Source organism: Stenella coeruleoalba (assembly GCF_951394435.1).
Source record: "Stenella coeruleoalba genome assembly, chromosome: X".
In the NCBI taxonomy this organism is placed as follows: domain Eukaryota; kingdom Metazoa; phylum Chordata; class Mammalia; order Artiodactyla; family Delphinidae; genus Stenella; species Stenella coeruleoalba.
The window spans coordinates 8,622,066-8,649,958 of NC_137152.1; the positions used below are offsets into that span (position 1 = coordinate 8,622,066).

Sequence of the window (27,893 nt, forward strand, 5' to 3'; positions counted from 1 at the left end):
TGGAGAAAGAAGAACAAAAAACTCCCAAAGTTAGCGGAAGGAAAGAAATCATAAAGAGTAGATCAAAAATAAATGAAAAAGAAATGAAGGAAACGATAGCAAAGATCAATAAAACTAAAAGCTAATTCTTTGAGAAGATAAACAAAATTGATAAACCATTAGCCAGACTCATCAAGAAAAAAAGGGAGAAGACTCAAATCAATAGAATTAGAAATGAAAAAGGAGAAGTAAGAACTGACACTGCAGAAATACAAAGGATCATGAGGGATTACTACAAGCAACTCTATGACAATAAAATGGACAAACTGGAAGAAATGGACAAATTCTTAGAAAAGCACAACCTTCCAAGACTGAACCAGAAAGAAATAGAAAATATAAACAGACCAATCACAAGCACAGAAATTGAGACTGTGATTAAAAATCTTCCAGCAAACAAAAGCCCAGGACCAGATGGCTTCACAGGCGAATTCTATCAAACATTTAGAGAAGAGCTAACACCTATCCTTCTCAAACTCTTCCAAAATATAGCAGAGGGAGCAACACTCCCAAACTCATTCTACAAGGCCACCATCACCCTGATACCAAAACCAGCCACAGATGCCACAAAGAAAGAAAACCACAGGCCAATATCACTGATGAACACAGATGCAAAAATCCTCAACAAAATACTAGCAAACAGAATCCAACAGCACATTAAAAGGATCATACACCATGATCAAGTGGGGTTTATTCCAGGAATGCAAGGATTCTTCAATATATGCAAATCAATCAACGTGATACAGCATGTTAACAAATTGAAGAAGAAAAACCATATGATCATGTCAATAGATGCAGAAAAAGCTTTGGACAAAATTCAACACCCATTTATGATAAAAACCCTCCAGGAAGCAGGCACAGAGGGAACTTACCTCAGCATAATAAAGGCCATATATGACGAACCCAACATCGCTCTCAATGGTGAAAAACTGAAACCATTTCCTCTAAGATCAGGAACAAGACAGGCTGCCCACTCTCACCACTGTTATTCAACATGGTTTTGGAAGTTTTAGCCACAGCAGTCAGAGAAGAAAAAGAAATAAAAGGAATCCACATTGGAAAAGAAGAAGTAAAACTGTCACTGTTTGCAGATGATATGATACTATACATTGAAAATCCTAAAGATGCTACCAGAAAACTACTAGAGCTAATCAATGAATTTGGTAAAGTAGCAGGATACAAAATTAATGCACAGAAATCTCTTTCATTCCTATACACTATGACGAAAAATCTGAAAGAGAAATTAAGGAAACACTCCCATTTACCACTGCAACAAAAAGAATAAAATACCTAGGAAGAAAACTACTTAAGGAGACAAAAGACCTGTATGCAGAAAACTGTAATACACTGATGAAATAAATTAAAGTTAATACAAACAGATGGAGAGATATACTGTGTTCTTGGATTGAAAGAATCAACATTGTGAAAATGACTATACTACCCAAAGCAATCTACAGATTCAATGAAATCCCTATTAAACTACCAATGGCATTCTTCACAGAACTAGAACAAAAAATTTCACGATTTGTATGGAAACACAAAAGAGCCCGAATAGCCAAAGCAATCTTGAGAAAGAAAAACAGCTGGATGACTCAGCCTCCTTGACTTCAGACTATACTACAAAGCTACAGTAATCAAGGCAGTATGGTACTGGCACAAAAACAGAAATAGAGATCAATGGAACAGGAAAGAAAGCCCAGAGAGAAACCCACACACATATGGTCACCTTATCTTTGACAAAGGAGGCAAGAATATACAATGGAGGAAAGACAACCTCTTCAATAAGTGTTGCTGGGAAAACTGGACAGCTACATGTAAAAGAATGAAATTAGAACACTCTCTAACACCATACACAAAAATAAACTCAAAATGGATTAAAGACCTAAATGTTAACTATAAAACTCTTAGAGAAAAACATAAGCAGAACACTGTGACATAAACCACAGCAAGATCCTTTTTGACCCACCTCCTAGAGTAATGGAAATAAAAACAAAAATAGACAAATGGGACATAAAGAAACTTAAAAGCTTTTGCACAGCAAAAGAAACAATAAACAAGACGAAAAGACAACTCTCAGAATGGGAGAAAATATTTGCAAATGGAGCACCTGACAAAGGATTAATCTCCAAAATTTACAAGCAGCTCATGCAGCTCAATATCAAAAAAAACAAACAACCCAATCCCAAAATGGGCAGAAGACCTAAATAGACATTTCTCCAAAGAAGATATACAGATTGCCCACAAACACATGAAAGGATGCTAACATCACTCATCATTAGAGAAATGCAAATCAAAACTACAATGAGGCATCACTTCACACCAGTCAGAATGGCCACCATCAAAAAATCTACAAAAAATAAATGCTGGAGAGGGTGTGGAGAAAAGGGAACCCTCTTGTACTGTTGGTGGGAATGTAAATTGATACAGCCACTATGAAGGTTCCTTAGAAAACTAAAAATAGAATTACCATATGACTCAGCATTCCCACTACTGGGCATATACCCTGGGAAAACCATAATTCAAAAAGACACATGCACCCCAGTGTTCATTGCAGCACTATTTACAATAGCCAGGACATGGAAGCAACCTAAGTGTTCATCGACAGATGAAGGGATAAAGAAGATGTGGCACATATATACAATGGAATATTTCTCAGCCATAAAAAGAAATGAAATTGAGTTATTTGTAGTGAGGTGGATGGACCTAGAGTCTGTCATACAGAGTGAAGTAAGTCAGAAAGAGAAAAACAAATACCATATGCTAACACATATAAATGGAATCTAAAAAAAAATGTCATGAAGAATTTAGGGGCAAGACGGGAATAAAGACACAGACCTACAAGAGAATGGACTTGAGGACACGGGGAGGGGGAAGGGTAGGCTGTGACAAAGTGAGACAGTGGCATGGACATATATACACTACCAAACGTAAAATAGATAGCTAGTGGGAAGCAGCCGCATAGCACAGGGAGATCAGCTCGGTGCTTTGTGACCACCTAGATTGGTGGGATAGGGAGGGTGGGAGGGAGACGCAAGAGGGAGGAGATGTGGGGATATATGTATATGTAGAGCTGATTCACTTCGTTGTACAGCAGAAACGAACACACCATTGTAAAGCCATTATACTCCAATAAAGATGTTAAAAAAATTTTTTTTAATTAAAAAATAGAAACTGGAAAGAAAAAAAAAGCTTAAGGGATTTATTTGTCATAACCAGTGGACAGATCCTAAATTTCAAACAAGTTGTCAAAGAACCAGAATACACGTAGGATAGGAGACATTTTCTTTTTTTCTTTTTTTTTTTGGCGGTAAGCGGGCCTCTCACTGTTGTGGCCTCTCCCGTTGCGGAGCACAGGCTCCGGACGCGCAGGCTCGGCAGCCATGGCTCACGGGCCCAGCCGCACCGCGGCATGTGGGAGCTTCCCGGACCGGGGCACGAACCTGTGTCCCTTGCATCGGTAGGTGGACTCTCAACCACTGCGCCACCAGGGAAGCCAGGAGACATTTTCTTTTAAGATACAGTAGAACAATTTTTTAAACTTTTTTTTTAACTAGAGGATGTATGATACATGTAGATGTGTATAAATATAGATGTACAACTCTCACATAACCAACGGCCAAGTTCGGATGTAGACTACAGCTAGTACCTGAGGAGTCCTCTGTACGCCTCCCTTCCTGTCACCCCTGGTAATCTCTGGACTGACTTTTGCAGTATCAATTATCTGCTTTCCTTTATAGTTTTACCATCTATATATGCATTTATAAAGAATATAATTGTTTTTATCAAATTCATAGAGATGGAATCATACTGTAGGTATTCTTTCTTGCCTCATTTATTTCATTCATCAACACTTCCTAAAATACACCCTGTTGAGGCAGGTGGCTGTAGGTGATTGCTATTCAGTGTTTTCTTGAATGAATATACCACAGTTAATTTTCCCACTGAACTGCTGATGGAAATTTGAGTTGTTTCTAGCTTGGGACTGTTAGGAACAATGTTTTTGTTCATGTCTTCTTATGTACAAAAATCTCTCCGAGACAGCAGTTCTTAAAGTGTGGTTCTAGCACTAGTAGCATCAGTATTACTTGGGAACTCGTTAGAGATGGGGATTCTATGGTCCCACCCCAGACCTACTGAATCAGGAACTCTGGGGTTGGGGCCCATTGAGCCCTCCAGGGGATTCTGGTTCACACTAAAGTCTGAGAACCACTGTCCTAGGATATATATGTAGAAGGTGCACATCCAGGTCAGTGTGTATGTAATCCTAGGCTTTTAGGAGGTAACAATGAACTGCTTTCCAAGTAGTTTTCCTAATTTATACTCCCACCAGTAAGAGAGTTTCCATAGTTCCACAAGGATACTATGTATTTCAAACTCCAAAACTCTAAACAATATCTTGAAGCCTCCTTATAGGAAAAATATGATCTTTGTGAATATTGGTCTATCATAAAAAATGCTTAGCTATTTACAACAAATATTATACTTTCACTTAATTAGATAGAGGTGAAAGTTATTAATAGGCAACTAGACAAAATGATGGATGATGTGCAATAATGTGTAAGGAGGCACTGCTTTAGCCATTTTCTCATTTAAAATCCTCAGGAAAATAAAAAAAAGAAAATAAATCAAGTAAAATCCTCAGGAAAAATGACCAGAGCTGTGCAATAAAACTAGTCACTCCTCTTCTCCCCTGTGATCGATCAGTGGTTTGTTGATTGAGTCTCCAGTTTTTGAAGAATGTCTTTTGTTTCCATAGAGCATAGAGAACCTGCTCAAGGGACTGCCGTATTATGTGCTTGCAACCATACAGAATATTTTGTGTTCAACCAGTTGCTCGGATGCCAGTAAGTGGGTTAAGGGCCATTCCATCTTTTAAAGAAATTCAAGCTTCCTAACTGTCCACACTGCACAGCAATGTTTTTTTTTTTTTTGCAATGTTTTTATAATGCAAATAGTGATGAGTGTATGCTTACTAACTGCTCTCAGAGTGGGCACTGTCTTACGGACTACAGAGACCTGTAGAGAAAACTGGGGTCGCACGTCCTGATCAAAGCCATCTTGGAACAAGCCCTTGAGGACTGCCCTCCACGTGCCTGCGGGAGACCACATCCTAGATGGGAAAGCCCACAGACATACACGACACAATAGCAGATGGCAAGACAGCAAGCCTTCCGCATGCGAGTGACCACAAAGCAAAGGAATCATCGTTATGGAGTGCGGTTAATCTGGCCATCTTGGGGGAGGCCAGTACCAAACAGGGTCTCCAGGAGGGCTGACAACAAGAAAACATTAGCTTGCTCCCCTAGGACAAGGCTTTTCACGGCCTCACTCGCTGTCAGCTAGTGTTCCAGTTTAAGGCTTGTAGGTTTCTCTACCTAGACGACAAGCTCTCTGAGGGTAGCACCATGTCTCCTAGGCTTTTGTCTCCCTCCAAGTAAACAGCACAGGGCAAGGCACGCCATGAGGAATTGTCAGCACTGTCCATGGCCAGAAGTCAAATGGAAGTTTTGGGTTGGTTCCAAAGAGAACCCAGGACCACTGAAGTACACAAGTCCTAATTTTAATCAGATCGGATCAGATTCAGAGAATACAGGTTATTAAACAGTATTCCATATTAAGTTGATTCTAGAGATAACGATGATAAAAAATATTGTCCAAAGAAAGACTTGTTTTTGGTGATAGATGGAAGAGTCAGGGTTACTTTGGGGGCATGGCTCTTGCCTGCAAGGGGGCAAGAAGAAGCTTCCTGGAATACTGGGAATGCTGTCTCGATCTGGTTGTCGGGTACATGGTCCGTGCATATTAAAAACCCACTGAGTCGTACGTGTGGACATTCATATTTAGGTACATTACTGTATGTATGTTATTCCTCAATAAAAATAACAAAAGACTTTGTCATTTTTACAGAATGGCACCAACATAAAAAGTGCTTTAACTGAATGGGGCTGAAAACTCAGCAAGAAAGTCCTGCAAAAGAAAGTTCTCCCATGTCTAACTTTTTAAAATATCTGAACGCCCATGATCTCATCCAGCTACCACAACTTCCCTGCGACACTGGCACACAGGAACAATGAAGCGCTAGTGGGTTTTGAGTATGTATCAATACTAGAAGCCTAGTATCTATGACCTTATTACATCCTCACAGCAGCTCTACAAAGCCCACACTACTATATTTTGCTCTTTTATAGATGAGGTTAGGAGAGATTAAGTAACTTGTCCAAGGGCAGAAGTTGGTAAGTGGTAAATTTAGAACTTGCACCCAGGTCTAGCCAACATCCAACTGGTGCTCTTAACCTCCACCTGTGCTGTAGGGAAGAACGTGTGGTGTCTACTTGAGGGAAGTGACATTAAAGACCAGATATAGGGACCCACATGCCCAAGGTAATACAGAGTTAGAGAGGAAAGAGAAACGAACAATACTGAGCTCTAAATGTTCACCAGGATTCACATGAGTCATTTTTGCATATATGATATTATCTAATACACATCAACATACAATCCACTGAGGTAGCCTTTTGATTTATTCATTTTAAAGTTGAGAAAATTAAAATCAGAGAACTAAAGCAAATTGTCCCCAAATCACAGGACTCGTAGGTGGTAGAGCTGGAATTCAAACCCAAATTGCGGCTCTTTCCAAAAAGCATGGTTCTGTCTTGAGAGGGGTAGCTAGGAGGAGAACCCAGATACCTGTGACGAGAAGCTGAAAATCCTTTGTTTAAGGTCACTTTGCCTCTGCATCACGAGACATGGTTCTGGAGGTGTTTGTAAGACAGTGGATGTTCATTCGTAAGGGTCATTTAGACTCCTCCCTCCCAGAAGCCTGGGCGATGGACAAGAACACACTAAGCCTCGTTCCTTAGCGAAGCAGTCACAGAGAATGGGTGTAGACGGCTGAAATTCACAGGTGCACTTGGATATGGGACAGGGCATCAACATTTAAACCCCTGTAAATCCCTTCACTTGCAGAGTTCTGCAAAGATCACATTACTGGAAAGGAGAAGAAATTGCCTCTGCGCTGAGACACGGAATGAAGTCGAACAGGACTTACTAATAAGTGCAGCTCTGCGGTCAAAACCCTCTGCTGATGCTGCCACAGAGCTAGTCCAGTGGGTATGCCATGACCACATCCAGCTCCCCACTATTCACGTGGTGTTTAGCCCACACAGTGACTGATTGATTGATTGATTTAACTGAAGTAGAGGTGATTTACAATGTTGTGTTAGTTTCAAGTGTACAGCACAGTGATTCAGTTATACGTATATATGTGTGTGTATGTATATATGTATAAATATATTCTTTTTCAGATTCTTTTCTCTTACAGGTTACTACAAAATATTGAGTAGAGTTCCTTGTGCTATTCAGTAGGGCCTTGTTGATTATTTTATATATAGTAATGTGTATATGTTAATCCCGAACTCCTAATTTATCCCCCCCCCCATTTCCCCTTTGGTAGCCAAAAGTTTGTTTTCTATGTCTGTGGATCTATTTCTGTTTTGTAAATAAGGTCATTTGTATCAACTTTTAGATTCCACATAGAAGTGATGTCATATATTTGTCTTTCTCTGTCTGGCTTATTTCACTTAGTATGATCATCTCTAAGTCACGCAGTGATTTATAAAAACTTGAGCTCTAAGGTGAAATCTTGGGAAGTTCACATATATATCTGGATTTCTAACCTCTTGAGAAAGGTGGGAGACCTGACAGCACTGGCTCCCACATTCCTCACACTCACCCCAGGCCCACATAGACACCTAACCCTGGGCCACTGCACACCTGGCAAGCCTTCGAGTCTGCAACTCCATCCTAGCCTAAAAGGAAGGTTCTAGCTTGTTTCAAGTCTTCAAAAAAATTCCTGCTGAGAAAAGTTTGAAGGAATGCTTTTTGGCACCACCTGTCCTGCTTTTCCCAACCACAGCTGCCTTGCTATTTACTTGGACCAGAAAAACAGACTCTCAGAGAACGCAAACCAAAGGAATTCATAGGCAGTGAGAGGAGCTCAGTAACAAAGTGAGGAAAAAAAGATATAAAAGAAACACTTGGTGGCAGAATGGGAAGTGGCCCTTTAGAAACTGCGTATAACTTATGCCGCAGTTTCTCAGTCTTGGCACGAGTGACTCTTCGCTGTGAAGGGCTGTCCTGTGCGTGGTGGGCTAGTTAGCAGCATCCCTGCCTTGAACTGAACAGACGCCAGAGCACCCTTCCCTGTTGTGACGACCAGTAATGCCTCCGGACGTTGCCAAATGTCCTGCAGGGACAAAATCACTCTGGTCGCGAGCCACTGGTCTGTGCATAACTCCACCTAGAGAACAGCTCTGGGCTCAAACCATGTGACATCCGAACTATAAAACATTCACATTTTCCCACTTGTCACAATACCCACTTTATACCCCATCTCAGTTTTTGTTTTAAAGAGCACAATATAAAAATGTTTACGAATTGTTAAGCCTTCATATATAACGTTGAATTTTGGACACAGTAACAATTCCCTTCAATTTATAAAGAAATGCGAGTCTGCCTATAGCTCTCTTTATACCAAATTGCTAATTACAGGGAGGGGAATATAGCAAGTTCCTTGAGTAAACAGCCTTCTATTTCTTTACATGCAGTTCTTTTTCTCCTTTGATGGTGGTGATGATGGCGGGGAACACCAGATCGAGTCATCTGGCATCTGAGGGTGAACAGCTGTGTAAGTGGAGTGTCTTTAGCATTCAGGGAAGACTCAGGGGACACCATTTCTTCTTCTTCTTTAGTTTTTTTAAAGAGGACTAAACAGTGTGGATGAAGAGACCTACTGGCCAGTCCTCCATTGGCCAGAACAAGAGACCTGGCCAGCCCTCCATTGGCCAGAACGAGGATTCAGGAGGAATTTGCAGGAAGACAGTTTTGTCAACAAATGGAACTCTTCAGCAATGGAATGAGCTGCCTCACAAAAAAAGCACTGTTCACTGTGGCCTCTATCTTGCATGCTCTCTGTCTTGCATCCCTCACTCTGGTGGAAGCCATGGCATGAGAAGCCCTTTGCAAAGGGCTATGTGGTGAGGAACTGGAGTCTCCAGCCAGCAGCCACATTGATCTTCCGGCCCGCTCATGATTTCAGATGACTGCAGCCCTGGCTCAGGTTGATGGCAACCTCACGAACCAGAACCTGAACCAGAACAACCAGGATAAGATGGTCCCAGAAACTGTGTGAGATAAGAAATGGGTTTTTTTTTTTTGCGGTACGCGGGCCTCTCACTGCTGTGGCCTCTCCCGTTGCGGAGCACAGGCTCCGGACGCGCAGGCTCAGCGGCCATGGCTCACGGGCCCAGCCGCTCTGCGGCATGTGGGCTCTTCCCAGACCGGGGCACGAACCCGTGTCCCCTGCATCGGCAGGCAGACTCTCAACCACTGTGGCACCAGGGAAGCCCATGTTTGTTATGTTTTTAAAAGAAGAAAAAAAAAGATGCTCGGCTAAATGCATGTAGTATCCTTGATGGGACCCTGGAACGTAAAAAGGTTGTTAGTGGGGAAACTGGTGAAATCTAAACAAAGTGTGTAGTTTGGTTGAGAGTAACATACCAATGTTGGTTTCTTAGCTGTGATAAGTGTATCAAGGTTATAAAAGATGTTATCATTAGGGGAAACTGGGTGAGGGGCGTCTGGGAACTCTGTATTATCCTGATAACTTTTCTGTAAATCTAAAATGATTCCAAAATACAAAATTTATTTTTAAAAAAGCCCTTTCTCCCAGGCACTGGATGTATTCAAACAAAGGTTGAAGACTCATTTGTCAAGCATGTGAGGAAGTGGAGGCTTGCACTGTTCACTGAAGAACTTCTAAAACACGGACTTGGGAGCTGAAACTTACGGCGAGAAGGTGACTCACATGCCAGAGTTTCTGATCTGGCTGAAACTATTGGAATAATCTTCCTATTCACATCTCCCTGATCTGAAAGAAAACATGCGTCCAGGCCAATATAAAGCATCCATCAGATCTGCCATTCTGTGTAGCATGTTTTCTGGAAAGGGAGTGGACAGTTGAGAGGCTTGACCAGACCTGTTTTTATGGCTCTGGTGATGTCTTCCTATGTGGCTCATTAGATTCTCTTCAGATACCTCCTGTTTCTTGGGTTCTCTCAATCCCTTTTCTGCTTGAGTTATCCCGACTTTGTGCCCATCACTGGCATCCAAGAACACTGCTTAGCACAGAAATCTGTTTATTTTTCATGTACTGATGCCTATCCTAATAAACCGAAATATAGTTTTTAAATTATATATATGAAAGTACATTAGGTGAGTCACGCAATCTATGGCTGTCTTATAAAAGTGTTTACTAAAACGATTTAATTGTTTACCAAGACTAAAATTCATTCTTTAGTCTCATCTACATTCCCCTTTTGATGGCTCTCAAGCCACAGACCTCCCCCAAAGTAAAGCAAGCAGAAGACTAAACCAGATGTTTTATTTCTAGTTTGGAGCAGATTTGTCAAAGAAATAATATTATTTATGGCTCCTGGCACTTGAGGGCCATTCATTGGGCCCACACTCCAAGTCTAGTGTTTTCTAATAATTAATCTCATCAATGTAAGTTAATTTGGCCAAATAAATCAACATTGGAAAACACATAGGGACTGATAAGAGCTGGGCAACCAAAACCCCAGTCAAAATCATATCCCAGGGCTTCCCTGGTGGCGCAGTGGTTGAGGATCTGCCTGCCGATGCAGGGGACACGGGCTCGTGCCCCGGTCTGGGAAGACCCCACATGCCGCGGAGCGGCTGGGCCCGTGAGCCATGGCCGCTGAGCCTGCGCGTCCGGAGCCTGTGCTCCGCAACGGGAGAGGCCACGGCAGTGAGAGGCCCGCGTACCGAAAAAAGAAAAAAAAAAAAAAAATCATATCCCAGGAAAAGTCGGGCTGGACATTGGAGCCAGTTAATGCCATACCCATGCTCAGTGGAATGAATTCAAAATTGCCTCTGCTACTCTGAGTTGCCTGCTCCCTATTCAAAGTGCATCCCAAGAAAAGGAAAGGAGAGCAGCCCTGACAGGAGGGAGTAGTAGGTGCCAGGAAAGTGGCTACATCTGCTTCTTGGCAGGAACTGTGGCAACAATCCCAGGATAGGGGAACCAATAGGACCAGTGCATTACTCTGGCCTAAGAGTTACACTGGGATTAACCCCAGAGATTTAGGACACGAGCCAAAGCAGGGCTCTCTCCTCTACTCTAGAACAAGTAATCTCTAGTAAAGGGTGATGTGCCGCAGCACGTGATGAATTCCTTGCCTCAGGGATATTATTTATACCACAACAGTTAATCCATTCAAAGTGCATCTTCCCCCTGGAAAGTGGGCTCATCCTCCACAGATCGATCCATCCATTGCTCCATCTGTCCCTCCATCCAACATTAAGGATGAGACAGAGCTAGGTGTTAGTTATGAACCCAGATGAACAAGCATTGTCTCTGCTTTTGAGAAACTCAGAGTTTAGTGCTAAAGACAGATACATGGAAACCTCATTAAAACAAAAGGAAGAACTGCTTCAGTGGAGACGGTTACTAGGTGGTAGATCAGAAGCAAGAAGGCTGTCCTTGACGCTGCTTGGGAAGGCTAAATGTTCAAGTTCAGTCTCTTACAGGATGAAGTTGCCCTTCTCAGGGGCCTTTGAATTTTGCTGGGGATTTCTCCCAGTAAGTCACACAGTGACGGCTTAGTCTAGGAAATCCTTTCCCATCCTAAGCCTCTTAATGTTTTATTCCTAGCAATCCAAACTTTTATCAAGCAAGCATTCTACTGGTGAAAAAAGATGAGAAAATCACAAATTCAGGAGTGGACTGACAGTTTCTTTAGTGGGAACTAGGGCTTAAGAGAGTGAAAAAGAAGAATCCTGGAAGAAAACAATCTACATGGAAAAAGTGGAAAACAATGTACTCAAGCCCAAACTGGTCCTGCCTTTCAGCCAACTTTGAGCCTCACTATATATCTTCCATGCTATAGACTGGTGGTTATTTAATCAAATCTATAGGTCAAAATTTCCATTTATATATCACCTCATCCTTAGCAGTTTTTCCATTAACCTTGATTGAAATAGAAAGCAGGTAGAAACAGGGTGATTGAGTCATTCTTCTTGGTTTAAATCCCAGTGAATCAAACACTGTTTCTTCATCCTGCTAGCACCTTGTGGATTAGAGTTTTCAAAATCTGTTTCCAAAGTGTCTGTTTCTTGGGGAAAGAAATATTTATGGTATTCTTAAGCAATGCAGATGCCTCTCCTTAGAGCCGAGGCTCCCCAAACTACTTGAGAAATGTAGTAATCCCCATAGTTTACATGTTGAAGTGGTGGTGAAATTATCAAAGCTGTGGGCAGAAAATAAGAACATTCTGTGAGTCTCTGACTGTTGTAAGAAAGTCAGCTCTCGGAGGTCACCATGCTTCCAGCTAAATTAAACACTAAGAAACCTTTCCCGTTTTCTGTAAATTATTTGGCAAGGTAATTCGTTCTGAAACTTTTTCTCAAGAGGAGAAAAAAAGACCTTGTAGATTCTTGAACCTCTAAACAAGTGTGTTTCTGTTACAGAAAATCATTGAGATATTTGATTTGTTGAGCACGTTTCGTTATTCTATCAAAACGTGAGGTAGGGAAGTTGTTTGCCTGGCTTGGATGCCATGGGTTTAAGAGCTCAACGATGGTTTTTCTTTAGCCAGGCATTCTTTGTAATCACTGCTTACTGTAATAACTGGTCGTGAACAAATTATGCCCTAGAAGGATCTTTTCCTTTCTGTCATTTTTTCCACTTTCAAGTGTTACGAGTTAAAAAAAAAAGGGGGGGGGAGCTATAAGCTCGTGTTCCAAAGGAGGAGCACTGCTGTTACCTCTTCCCAAACTAGGAGCTCGCCTGTCCTTCCAGGCTCTTGAATTTGCATCTCTTATTGCACATACCCTAAGTTGAAAACAGTATTTTTAACTTAGTCTATGGAGGTCTTGTATTTGCAGAGACAGAAGTTTCCAAATATCAGAGCAAGAAAAATGGCTTTTGGCAAATCGCTTCCTTAAGTTATGTTTATTTCCTGGAGCGTAAAGGAAAGAAAGCAGGTGGGAGGACAAAAAGACAGAAAGCACTCATCCCAAAGAAATGCCCTGGATTGTTAACTCAGGGAAATTAATTGCAATTTAGAGGAGTTTCAGCATTACACATTTTAAAGCCAAAGCCTGCAGGTCTAGTTGAAAAGGTAGAGTCAGACAAGGGTATTGACACATGGTGTGATTTTTGACCTGTCTAAGGGGCTAATGCTACCTACCTTCTTTTTGACAGATATCGTTTTATAATGAATAAGTAAGAAGGGAATCAATTATCTTTAAGTCATAGACTTTAGGCCTTGGAAACTCCTCAAAATTTCTGCTGGTTGCTGCCATGAAAACAGCTCTCATAGATTCAGTAACTGGACAGATGGTGCAATTAGACGAAAGCTGTTGTGTTTGATTATTCTTTGAGCCATTTGAAACAATTCTTTATGATATAGAAATAAATGTGCTATGATTGAATTTTTAATCCTTTCCATTCAATTTCTTAACAATTTCCGGAGCAACAAAAGCAAAGCACTCTGTCAGACACTAATGCAAATCAATATGCAAACAGTTTCCTCCCCGTTGCTTGTTTGCAATGGCAGAAGATGACACTGCTATTATGAACACCAATGGTTACTACTCTAAATCCATCTTTATTCTACTACACCCCCCCCCACCCAATTTTTTCTTTCCCTATTTTGTTAGGTGCTCTCCCTCCGTGTGGTCATGCACCCTGGGATGAGTCCTCACCCCAGGCTCAGGAAAGGAAACTTAAGTCAAGCTAGTTCTTGTGATTTCTTTCTGCTTGCTGTATTGATCTGGGCACTGGCAACTGCTGCAATTCTAGGGATCGAGAAGGGAGGGAAGTCTGCTAGGAGGCAGCGGTGAAAATCCTTCTCTACTATTAAAAAGATACTTGCTGAAGAGTCACTGCTCTTCTCTGCCTCTTCGTGCTACCATAGAAGCAGTGATGCCGGTGGCTGCTGCAGTCATTTTGTGACAATGAGGGAAGCCAGCCAAAGAACAAAGTGACCCATGATTATGGCAGAGAAAAAAGGTGGAAGGCCACTGAATTTATGTCCTGGAACTAGCCTATCTGTGGGCTCCTAGTGAAGTAATATAATCAATTTCTTTGTTACATGAGTCACTTTTGGTTTGGTTTCCATAATTTGCAGCCAAAGCATCTTAACGATGGATAACCCAAAACTCCAGTTGTGGGATGTGATTTTCCTACGTATATTTGCACCAGTCTTGTCATATAGTGCTAGATAGCCCTAAGAAAGACATCCCTAGAAGATCTGAATTTGTGTGTGTTGGGTGGCATCTAAGATAAGGAAGGAGGGTAAAAGCAGGAAGATCAGATTACAAAGAACTGTAAATTTGTAAATAAGTAAAGTCCTTAAAGAGAAAGACAGTTAAATTCTCAGTTATCAAACCAGATAGTAATAATAAAGTTAATAATCAACCCATATTGGAGACTGACTTCTTATTAAAGTCACCATCTGATGCATAACCAACATTCTATAACCTGCATGGTGGCATCAGCTGTTTGAGCAGCTCATTAAAATATTGACATTTCTTTCTTGTTTAGCTTCACCAAGGGAATTTACTGCTCACTTTGAAAAAAAAAATTTGATTACATATAATATAAACACTAAAACATCTGAGAGATGTGAAAGTGTGATAATTAAAAAACACTCAATTATGGAAGAGTAAAACTAAGAGAGTGAAGAAATTGAAATGAATAGGATGGTATAATTGATCAACCACATGGATAATAACTGTAAACTACTATACCAAATTAATATTAATCTCTTCAATCAGAGGTCAGCAAGCTTTTTCTGTAAAGGTCCAGATAGCAAATATTTTTGGCTTTGTGGGCCATATGGTCTCTGTCAAAACTACTCCACCCTGCTGTTATAGCACTAAAGTAGCCTTAGACAATACCGAGACAAATACATAGGGCTGTGTTCTAATAAAACTTTATTTACAGAAACAGGCAGTGGGCTGGATTTGGCCTTTAGGCTGTAGTTTGCCCTCTCCTATCTTAAGTGAAGACCACCTTAAACTACTTTTCCAGAGCTTTCCACTTATAAAAAACTTTCTAAACACCCACTGATTAAATTTTTAAATAATCTTGAGGGCTTAATTTCAAATTATCTAGAAAGTTTGATTGGTTTAAAAAACACTTGGTATTTAATTGCAGTTGTTACTATTTGCCTTTGTTTTTGCCCATGGAGAAACAAAGAAAAAAGCAAAAATGGAAGCTCCTATTCATATTTCAAGGATGGGACATTCTTCGTAATTATCAAGTTTACTTTTGGGCCATGATCCCAACGGAGAGAAGAGTGTAGTCTTGAAATCTTTGAAAGGTGCCAGAATATTTCACAAACTGCAATGACAAAAGTTTTGTCCAAGATGCCAAAGCCTTGTGCAATAATAGCCGCTACTCCAGCAAAGATACATCCGTATGTGTAAAGGTGGCCAGTAGGGACAAGACCTCAGCCAGAAAACTATATTGTCTAAGAACATAAAGGAAGCCATTTGTGAATATGACGGCACAAAACATATGGCTTAAGTAAGCACAGACTATTGTAATGGCTTGCCTGCTTGGCACAGAACAGAATCAAACAGCAGCACGCACTTGAGAACGTGACATGGAAAAGCCCTGGGGTACAGAGGAGAGCACCCAAGAAGAAACTTTCAACGACAACCTGCAGGGAAACCTCTCGTCATTCCTGGGTTTCATTGGAACAGGTGGATGCAGCAGCTTCTACCTGTAAGGGTCACCAAAAGTAACTTGGACAGGACGATATCCACTGCTCTGATGTGTCTGTGCTTTCTCTGTCGACAGATTAAGAACTCCTTGAGGATGTGGACTACTTTTAACATGAGAGCAGTGAGGCAGCACGGGAAGCCCCTGGATGGTACGCCAATGTTGGGCTCTAGATAGAGAAGGTACTAGATGCTTACCAAGGGTCTAGCCTAGGTTCCTTTCTGTGGCCCTAGGGAACCAATGGCCCATCCACCTTACCAAGGCCCTAAGAGCCACAGCAGGGAACAAGTGAAAGGTTTCCCTGCTGCCAATTTTGTTCTTTTCTTCTGGATCGCCTCTTTTCCATTCCATCTGCCTTTCAAGATTGCGATATTCAAACTGTGGGTCATAACTTATTAATGAATCGTGAAAACTTAGCATGTCATGACAAGCGTATTTTAGAAAATGATATAGAATCAAACAGAAGACAATAGGAGAGAACATTATAGAGGATATCAAAGTGTATCTCAGATAACAATAAACACCATCTGGTTCATGTGTTTGCTGGGCTGAGATGTAAAATAAAAGATACAACTAGCTCTATAGCTCACACACTAGAGACATTTGTTGAGGGCCACTGAGCCCAGTGGTCTAACATTATTCTTTGATCACCCTATTTGGGGATGTTTGTCTCCTATCAGCATTTGTACCTACACTGAAGTTTGTGGATTTTACCCCAGGTTGCAACTTCAACTTTACTTACACAAAAAGCTTTGATAAACAGTTCTCGTGCTTCACCTCTTCAAATGGACAATGCCGGCAGGGATAACATAGAAATTGGACAGCTATAGTTTCTGTCTAGGGTTGTTGCATAAACACCCAAGCTCAATCTCCTTGCCCATCAGGTTGCCCTTATTTTTAAAATCAACATTCGAATCACAAACCAAAGACAGCTGCAGTGTTAGCCAACCAAGAATATCATTTTCTTGATTTCATTGAGTTGTTTACTTGGGGTTTACACTGCCTGAGGGACAATGGCGAGGGACCACTTTATATAGAAGCCATATAACAGCAATTTTGAGGCACAGGAGTACTCTTTTATTAGACTATTGCCCACATGTTCTTAAACCATCAGCTATTCCTCATTCCATGAGACTGTTCTTAAAATACATAAACGAAGCCTTTCTCAATTGTGATATCGGAAATTAAGTGAAGAAAAAAAGCACTAAAGAAAACTTGAACATGCCATTTCTCTCTTATGAAACCATTCCGCTTTAAATACTTAGTTTCCATTATAGTGAGATAAAGGCTACACTAAGCGGCTTTACAGATTGGGTGTAAGTCAGTCACTTCCTTTTATTTTACCTTAGACCACAGGTGAGCCATTTTTTCCTGTAAAGAGCCAGACAGGAAATGTTTGAGACTCCCTGAGGCATATGGACTGTCACGGCTATTCAACTCTGCCATCGTTGCTCAAAAGCAGCCACAGATGATACGTAAATGACTAAGCATAGCTGTGTGCCAATAAGATTTTATTTACAAAAACAGATGGTGAGCTGGGTTTGGCCAGGGGGCCAGTTCACTAACCCCTGCCTTAGACCATTGGTATTAAATGCTATCAAAATAACATTAATTGAATCTGATACATAAACAATACTCCGTTGATGTGTTCTGAATACATGAAAAGTTCATGAAGGCCATCAGGCGTTGCTTAAATATTCGACCATGGTCTCTGCATTTGTTTCCTGGGTCTGCTGTTAAGGATTGAGACATTTACAGACTAGAAACTCTGATCCAAGAGCTTATGCAAATGTATAAATGTGACACATCTTCTTTATCCATTCATCTGTCAGTGGACACTTAGGTTGCTTCCATGTCCTGGCTATTGTAGATAATACTGCAATGAACATTGTGGTACATGACTTTTTGAATTATGGTTTTCTCAGGGTATATGCCCGGTAGTGGGATTGCTGGGTCGTACGGTAGTTCTATTTCTAGTTTTTCAAGGGGTGGGATAGGGAGGGTGGGAGGGAGATGCAAGAGGGAGAGGATATGGGGATATATGTTTATGTATTGCTGACCACTTTGTTACACAGCAGACACTAACACACCACTGTAAAGCAATTATACTCCAATAAAGACGTTAAAAAAAAAAACAAAGAGCTCATGCCAAGAGCTGCCTTTGACGGGTACAAACATTCCATGGTCGCCTCCATGGGGCAAACTCAAGCTCACAGGGAAAACTCTATTGATAGATATGATCCCTCCCACCAAAAGGCCTCCTGATTTCTACCACTAGGTTCTCTATAGCATCTTCAAAATTCCCTTTTTGAAATATCAAGTTTAGAAGGGGTAACAAATTAATAAGCTCATCAGTCATCTTAAAAGGTTTATGTAAATCTTATTAGTTTTTATTTTGCTTGTCTCCTGGTTGAATAGATATAGAGGAGGGAGGAGCCACAAGACTGGAGAAACCTAGGTTCCTGCATAACTGTGTGGAACACTCTCCCCTCCCAATCCTCATGGCCAACCTGCAGTGGATGGTGCCTGAGCAAGAAAGAAACTTTTATAGTACTAAGGTACTAAACGGTTAGCCTATCTCGACTAATACAAGTATATATCTGTGAGATACATTCCCAGAAGTAGCATTATTGGGCCATTTAAGAGTTAGATGTTGCCAAATCGCCTTGTAAGTTGCTGCAACAATTATAGTCCTATCAACAGTACATGAGTGTCTGTTTTCCCAGAAAGTATACCATCCAACTTTTGGAGCCATTCCTGTCTAAGAGAAAAAAAATTCTCCTTGTCATTGAGCTTGCATTTCTTGAATGAATATGAGGCTGAGAGCATCTTTACAAATATTTATAAATCATGTGAATTTCTTTTTCTGTGAGCTGCCTATAATTTGTCCACATTTTAATTATGTTCTTTCTCATATTAATTTGTAATAAAGCTTTGTATCATAGAGAAGTTAGCCTTTAGTTTGTCAAATGTGTTGTAAATTTCTACTTTATTTATTTATTCACTTATTTATTTGCCACACAGATGAGTCTATTTTTTTTTAACGTAGTGAAACAGGTCACTCGCTTTATGTTTTCTGGGTAGTGCCTTCCTCCATGTAAAAATATATTAATATCTAGCTATGTTTTGTTTTGGTGCATTTATAGTTTCATTTTTTAAATCTTCAAATCTTCCTTCCACATCAGTTTATTTGGATGTAAGGAGTAAGGTCAGAATCCTGATTTTTCTCCTCAATGGCTGTCTCATTGTCACAAATACAATACTAAGCCATCATTTCCCCCTGACAAGAAATGCAATATTTATGTCATAAGTTCTCATTTATTTTAGCTCAGTTCTGAACTCTACTGTCCCCCATTGATCTACCTACTGTGAAGCAGTACAATATTCTTTTAACTGCTTTAGTTTTATGACATTTTAATAAATGGATAGGGATAATTTCCATTTGACCTCTTCTTCAGATTTTCCCCTGCCTACTTACTCTCATATAATTATTCGCCAAGATGATGTTTAGATCAATTTAGTGATATTACAAAAACAAATTCTGTCGGTATGTTTTTTGGAATCACATTCGGTTTATAGATAATTTATGACATAATTTACGTCTTTATATTGTTGATTCTTTTTATTCAAGAAAAATATAAGTCTTTTATATTTATTTCTAACTTCTCATTCAACTTAGAGTCCATAGTCTGAGATTATAATCATTCCCTTGGATACTGTATTAGTTTCTTATGGCTGCTGTAACAAATGACCACAAACTTAGTGGCTTAAACAACTCAAATTTATTGTCTGACATTTCTGGAGACAAGAAGTCTGAAATGGGTCTCACTGGGCTAAAATCAAGGTGTCAGCAGGGTTGCATTCCTCTCTAGAGGCTCTAGGGACAATCTGTTTCCTTGCCTTTTTTAGCTTCTAGAGGCCTCCTGCATTCCTTGGCTCATGGCCCCTTCCTCCATCATCAAAGCCAGCAACACTACATCTCTCTGACCATTCCTCCAAAGTCGTATCTCTCTCAGATGGGAAAGTTTCTCTGCTTTTTCGTACTCATGTGATTAGTTTGGACCCTCCCAGGTAGTCCAGGATAATCTTGCTGTCTCAAGGACCTGAGTTGATCACATCTGCAAAGTTCGTTTTGGCATGTGAGGTAAATATTCAAAGGTTCCAGGCCATCTTTGAGGGGTCCAGTATTCTGCCTACCACAGATATACTCTCAACTGCCATGTCCCTCTCTACCATTACTGAACTCAACCAGAAAATCCTAACTCTACTGAGAGGAAATTTGGATTAAACAGGGCTGGGAAACTCAAACTACAAAATGGTGTGTTTGCTTTAGCAGTGTTCAGCTGCCCAGATGTTTATTTTGCAATTTAAATTCCCAGCTACTAACCTCAAATAGACCTTTAGGGCTGCCCTGCAATCCTGCAACATTGCTGGTCCATCAGCTTCCCTCTTTTCCATTCCTCTCCTCTTTCCTCAAACCTCTAGGACCTCCTTCCCAGCGCCACTCCTAGCAGATGAAATCGTTTCCTATTTTGCTGTGAGTGAAGAGGCAATCTGGAGTGAAATTCCATATGCTCTCCCATCATCTTCTAATCTACCTACATCTGTACCCATATAACCAATGTCCACCTACTACTAAAGCTCAGGAGGAGGTCAAACTCTCTACCTGTGCCTTGGATCCCACCACTGGGAATAACCCCAGTAATTTCCCAACCCACCAACCTTCTGTTCTTCCCTCTCTATGGTGGATACCAGCAGCTGATGAATATGTTATATTACCATTCACCTGAGCCCTGGGAGCACCAGTCTCATAGAGGAAGAGGGTCCTCCAAACAGATACCCGTAAATAAATTCCTACAGTCATCCTAACGTGGCAAAGAACAAGAGTATGTTTCCATTTTCATTGTACTCACTATCTCATTAGGTTCTAGGCCCCAGCAACTATTTATGTTCCTGAGTAAATTATTCATACAGTGAATATGAACCCTGTTTAGAACCTCCACTTAGGGGTTTACATGGAACCAAGTGGCTACCCTCGGACCAGAGCTGCCATCATAGCACTCAGCACCGCCCATGCATTTGAAGGATCTTGGTAAACGTTCAATGTCTGTAATCATCTGCCCAAAACAATCGTTTCAGAACTCTTTGGTGATGTCTGTTTTTTTCCACCCAGCCACCCAGTTCCTTCTCTCCTTCGTAAGTAAGAAATTATTTGTAAACCGTTAGCTCCTACTTTGATGGAAAATATCAAAATAACTCCTGTAACCCAAATATCTTTGCATATCTTGATAGAACAAATCTTTCCCTGAATGTACTAGGACCAACATAGTCTCATAAATAAGCAATGGAGACAGAGCTTCTAGCAGATAAGTTTTATAAAATTCTCTGTTTGGTAAAGGTTATTTATTTAGTGGACTCTATAAAAAGCACGAACAAAGAGAAACATCAAATTAACTGGATTTAAAAACAAAGCTACAAAGAATATTTTTTCCTTGGTATCTCATCTGATGTGCATCCAATCTGGTTTTCACATAACTTTTTAGAGTCATCATTCCCTTCACTATAAATTTGGTTTGCCAGAAACATTTCTATTAAAACTTTTTCTTAGGAACTGAAAGAACATCTGTTCTTGTAAAAGGGACACAGGACGATTGGGCCCCACCTGGGCCACCTTGTGAGTTAATGGGGAGGCGAGGGCAGGCCTCATCTCCACCCTAAAACCAAACCAAGACAAGATGAGGCAGAATGAGAAGGTCTTAGGGAGAAGCAGAAACCTGGCCTGATGGTGATTAGCACTCATTTTTCACCCATTGCCAAAGGGATTTTCTTCTTACTTGACCTGAGGATCTCTGTGTTACATTAGTATGAAAAGATATAACAGGGGTAGGAATTTCCTCCTGGAAGGAACTGGCTGTGGTTGTGGTGTCAAGTAGCACATGATGAGGAAGCCAAGGGAGCCAGGCATCAGTCAGTGAAATGTGCCTGTCCACCAGCCTCTTGGCCTAACCTACCTCTCCCTTCTCCTGAACTCTTTCATGACCTCCAGCAGAGTCCGAGATTCCAGCTTAAAGAATGAAAGTGGCTCCTCTTGCCACTTCTATTTAACACAATATTGGAAGTGCTGAACACAGCCATCAGACAAGGAAAAGAAATTAAAGGCATCCAAATTGGAAGGGAAGAAGTAAAACTGTCACTATTTGCAGAGGACATGATACTTTATATAGAAAACCCTAGGGACTTCCCTGGTGGCACAGTGGTTAAGAATCCTCCTGCCAATGCAGTGGACACGGGTTCCAGCCCTGTTCTGGGAAAATCCCACATGCCGCGGAGCAACAAAGCCCATGCCCCACAACTACTGAGCCGGTGCTCTAGAGCCCATGAGCCACAACTACTGAGCCCGTGGGCCTGGAGCCTGTGCTCTGCAACAAGAGAAGCCACCACAATGAGAAGCCCGCACACCGCAACGAAGAGTAGCCCCTGCCCACTGCAACTAGAGAAAGCCCGTGTGCAGCAATGAAGACCCAATGCAGCCACAAATAAATAAATAAAAAAGAAACCCCTAAAGTCTCCACCAACATACTATTAAAACTAATAAATGAATTCAGTAAAGCTGCAAGATACAGGATTAATATACAGAAATCTGTTGCTTTTCTACACAGTAATAACAAACTATCAGAAAGAGAATGTGAAAATCAATCCCATTTAAAATCACATCAAAAAGAATAAAATACTTAGGAATAAACTTAACCAAGGAGATGAAAGACCTTGACTCTGAAAACTAAAACACTGATGAAGAAAATTGAAGATGATACAAAGAAATGGAAAAATAGCCTGTGCTCTTGGATTGGAAGAATTAATATTGTTATAATGGCCATACAATCCAAAGCAATCTACAGATTTAATACAATCCCTGTCAAAATACCCAAGACATTTTTCACAGAATTAGAACAAATAATCCAAAAATGTATATGGAACCACAAAGACCTGGAGTTGCCAAAGCAATCTGGAGAAAAAAGAACAAAGTTGGAGGTATCACTTGCCCAGTCTTCAGACTATACTACAAAACTACAGTAATCAAAACAGCGTGGTACTGACACAAAACCAGACACATAGAGAGAGCCAAGAAATAAACCCACACACCTCTGGTCAATTAATCTCTGACAAAGGAGGCAAGAATATACAATGGAGAAAAGACAGTCTCTTCAATAAGTGGTGCTGGGAAAATTTAACAGCTACATGTAAATGAACGACATTAGAACATTTCCTCACACCATATACAAAAATAAACTCAAAATGGATTAAAGACTTAACTATAAGACCTGAAATCATAAAGCTCATAGACAGAACATTCTTTGACATAAATCATAGCAATATTTTCTTGGATCTGTCTCCTAAGGCAAAAGAAATAAAAGTAAAAATAAACAAATGGGGCCTAATTAAACTTTTTGTTTTTGCACTGTAAAGGAAACCATTGACAAAAATGAAAAGACAACCTATGGAATGGGAGAAAATTTTTGCAAATGATATGATCAATAAGGGGTTAATATCCAACATATAAAAACAGCGCAACATCAAAAAAAAAAAGCCCAATTTAAAAATGGGCAGAAGACATGAATAGACATCTTTCCAAAGAGGAAATGCAGATGGCCAAGAGGCAGATGAAAAGATGCTCGACATCGCTAATCATCAGGCAAATGCAAATCAAAATCACAATGAGACATCACTTCACACCTGTAAAATGGTTCTCATCAAAAAGTCTACAAGTAATAAATGTTGGTAAGGATATGGAGAAAAAGAAACCCTCCTACACTGTTGGTGGGAATGTAAATTGGTACAGCCCTGTGGAAAACAGTATGGAGGCTGCTAAAAATAGAAAACTAAAAATAGAACTACCATAAGATCCATGAATTCCACTCTAGTATATATCTGGAAAAAATTTTAAAAAGGTACATGCACCCCAATGTTCACAGCAGAATTATTTACAATTGCCAAGATATGGAAGCAATTGAAGTATTCACAACAGATGAGTGGATAAATAAGATGTGGTATATAGAGAGAATGGAATATTACTCAGCCATAAAAGAATGAAATTCTGCCATTTGAAGCAATGTGGATGGACTTAGAGAATCTTATGTTTAGTGAAATAAGTCAGACAGAGAAAGACAAATACTGTATGATATCACATATGTGGAATCTAAAAACTAAAACAAATGAATGTATATAGCAAAACAGAAACAGACTCACAGATACAGAAAACAAACTAGTGGTTACCAGTGTGGAGTGGGAAGGGAGAGGGGCAAGACTGGGGTAAGGGATTAAGAGATATAAAGTACTATGTAAAAAATAGGTAAGCAACAAAGATATATTGTACAGCACAGGGAATTAGAGCCATTATCTTGTAATAACTTTTTTTTTTCAACATCTTTACTGGAGTATAATTGCTCTACAGTGGTGTCTTAGCTTCTGCTGTATAACAAAGTGAATCAGCTATATGTATACATATGTCCCCGTATCCCCTCCCTCTTGCGTCTCCCTCCCACCCTCCCTATCCCACCCCTCTAGGTGGTCACAAAGCTCCGAGCTGATCTCCCTGTGCTATGCGGCTGCTTCCCACTAGCTATCCATTCTACATTTGGTAGTGTATATATGTCTATGACACTCTCTCACGTTGTCCCAGCCCACCCCTCCCCGTCCCCGTGTCCTCAAGTCCACTCTCCATGTCTTATCTTGTAATAACTTTTAATGGAGTATAATCTGTAAAAATACTGAGTCACTATGATGTTCACTTGAAACTAAGATAACATTGTAAATCAACTACACTTCCATTTTTTTAAAAAAAAGAATAAAAGTGGCCCTAAGAGCCATCATCCAATAAAAAGTTCTGTGTGGTCACTGTCTTTGTGCTACTCTCTCTAGTCAACAAAACCGAGCCTCCTACTACAGAGGTAAATTGCCCAAGCTCACATGTGGAGGGGGGAGGGGGTGACCGGACAAGTCCTCATATTCTGGTCTTCACACTCCCAAGCCAGTGCCCTTTCCATCAGACACAGGTGAGCCAAGAAAACAGCTCCACCAACACTGCTGTTGACGGAATGCGAGCACATGTGTTCATGTGTGTATTAAGGTTGCTCAGCCTCTCCACTTGGGCCCTTGGGCCCTGACAATGCTTGCTGTGGGGGACTGTCCAGTGTATTGCAGGATGTCTAACAGCATCCCTGGCTTCCATGCAGTAGATGTCAGCTGCATCCTTCCTCCAAGCTGTGAAAACTGAAAGTGGAGCCAGACATTGCTGAATTTTACCTGGGGAATGGGGGAAAACCATTCCTGGTTGAGAACTACGTATCTATGTGTATGTGTGTATATATGAAATGAATGATCTTATGAATATTCATGAAGCATCCCCTCAACTCCCTAAAAAAAGAAAACAAAGGAGAAGTTCTGCAGACACTGAAATCTTCCAAGGCAACCTTCTGGCTTTCAGATGCTTGCTATCCCTCTCCTGCTTTCCTTTACGTTTTAGGCACAGCAGCCAATGTTGCGTTTTTACGGCAGGTTTACTCTATTTGTATAACATCGCAGCTTTTCACTTCACCTCAAATTACCTTACGGCTACACACGAATACACATTAAGAAGTATCTTTATAGAAGATAGTCAACTTTCAGAAACAGGCTTTACAGAGCAAAGGATTTCAAATACATGCTTCTCATCTTTATCAGAATCAGGATCTGTGTTTGTAAAAACATCAGACAACCAGGCCTGCACTGGCTCCAGTGTCACAGTGGTGAACCCCAACAGAGACAGGCCAGGTGAAAGACTGGATAACAATGAGTTAACGTTGGTATAATCACTGATTCTGAGTTTGCATAAGGTCAAATGAGAAGTTTAACAGATTGTTAAAACACTCTTTTCAACTGCTTATTTTGAAATCATATTGAGATAGACATGGTTTTTCTTCTAACCCTTTAAGTTGACCTTTCTGAAACTTCTTTTTAAGTGGTTGTGCTGAAGCCACGTAGACCGTTGAGATACACATGGCTTTCCCCTTTAATGCCCCAAGTTGATCTTCCCTTTAAATACACATAATAGTCGACATGTAAACTGTCCCACTTGAACACATCTTTCAAAATGGTTGCCAGCGCCAGCCGGTGACCCAGAAGCTACGGCTTCCTCCCTGTGTTAACAGTGGGGTTGAGAGGACTCTGCGGCTTGGGGCTGTGGCAGAGCAGATGTGTGACTTCCAGCATCCCCCATGTGATGGCAGATGGGGCCTTACCTTTGGGAATGGTGATCTGACAGCTCAGGTCACAGTCCTGCTGCAGCTGATAAAAAGCCACTTCCTGCAGCCGGGCTCGCTCCAGCTCTGAGAGGCTCTGGATGGAGACTGACCTCAGCCGTACGCTGCGACCCGACATACTGTTCCACGTGAAGTCACCCTGCAGATCAAGGGGAAGCACATCAAGGGTCACACAGTAATCTACGACTCGCAAGCCTCAGCCTCTCTCTCAATCGGTCATAACGTCAAGCAAACTTCATTTTCACGTTCCCAAATTGGCTCTCAACCCCTGAAATCAAATCCACTCTTACTTAACTGTGGATTTACTCAGTCAACTGCCAACATCAAAATCTGGAGTATCTGCTAGGTCATCTGATCCCATAAAATGATGCAAAGAAAGCTATGTGGGAAGATGCTTCAAGGGTCCTGCCTCCCCTCTCTCATGGGAACACATGGGAACTTTTCGGCTTTTCTTTCTCAGTAACAGGAAAAACTACCGCTAACTGCCATTGTGCGCACTAGACATAGGAGGGGAAACGTATACTGATAGCCTACCGTGTACCAACAAAGCGCCAAGGGCTCTTTAGTTACTTCCTCTATATAATAATACAATCTAGTATATTTATTATATATGACACAATATATTATTATTATATATAACTCATACTTATGATACATTATTGTAATATATACTTAGGATACATTATGTTGATATTATAGTAATATATAGTATATATAAATATAATATAATATAATATAGAATAAATTGAGGCTTAGGAAGGTTAAGTAGTTTTCGCCAAATTGTAAAACTTACAAGATTTGAAACTAACCAGGACTCCAGCTAAAACATCTTAGGCTTTTAAATTCTATGCTAAATTGTAACCACTGAGTTTCTATTTAGAGCAGTCTAATGAGCTCTTTTGATCACAGTAAGTATAGAGATATGATCAATAAAAGCTACACATATTTACAGAGACGTTTGATGCTAAAATACTCCACATCAAAGAATCAAAGCAAAGATTCCCACAATCCTGAGGCTATCTGTGTGCTCACACACACACGTCTGATTTCACACCTCTGAGAGTGAATATCTCTACCCTTGATGCAGACAGTGAGAAAACGATGACCTAAGAAACAATCCTTCACAATCCTCGGAAGCCCAATGTCCCCTCACTGAGGAGGAATTCCTACGAATCACAGATATCAACCAGGGCACAACAGCTGTGAAGAGGTATCTACTGCTTCGTTAACAATCAAGAAAAATTGTGGGAGAAGGAATAGTGCTGGGCCCTACAGACACTGCCAGGGACTTCTTGCGGATGTGGGGAACATTTAAGGAATCCCAGAAGACTTCACCATCCTCACTATTCACCTTAAAGAAGAGAGACAGAAAGGCTGGCCCCAGCGACTGCTAAGACACCTTTGTTCCCTACTGGTAGCAAATTCCTGCCTAGAAGGTTCATTCCAAAGAGTGAACGGCACTGTGTTAATTCTTTGTTATTTTTTTCCTCTTTATCTGGGATTTCATGGATTTATTTAACAAATGGAGATATCATACTCTAGTAGGGGCAGAAAATAAACAAGGGTAAGTAAAGAATGTAGCGTGTTAAGTAATGATAACTGCTAAGGAAGGAACAAAAAGCAGGGAAGGGGCCGGCAGTGTGAGTAGAGGACAGGGATTTACACTACTAGGTGGAAGGGCTGGGAAAGACCTCACAGGGAAGTCCAGGTTTGAGCAGAGCTTCAAGGAGATGAGGAATTTTTGTTTG

General features: G+C 40.7%; 1 protein-coding gene across 9 annotated transcripts in view; it reads right to left on the minus strand.

Annotated features, from left to right (window-relative positions):
* ARHGAP6 (Rho GTPase activating protein 6) overlaps nt 1-27,893 on the minus strand; it is a 552,843-nt gene that overhangs the window by 60,237 nt on the left and 464,713 nt on the right. For all 9 annotated transcript variants that reach the window (XM_079911254.1, XM_079911256.1, XM_079911259.1 and 6 more), the window contains one exon: nt 26,125-26,284. In XM_079911254.1, the coding sequence (XP_079767380.1) occupies nt 26,125-26,263 (139 nt within the window). In that variant the 5' untranslated portion in view covers nt 26,264-26,284. The remainder of the gene's footprint in view (nt 1-26,124; nt 26,285-27,893) is intronic.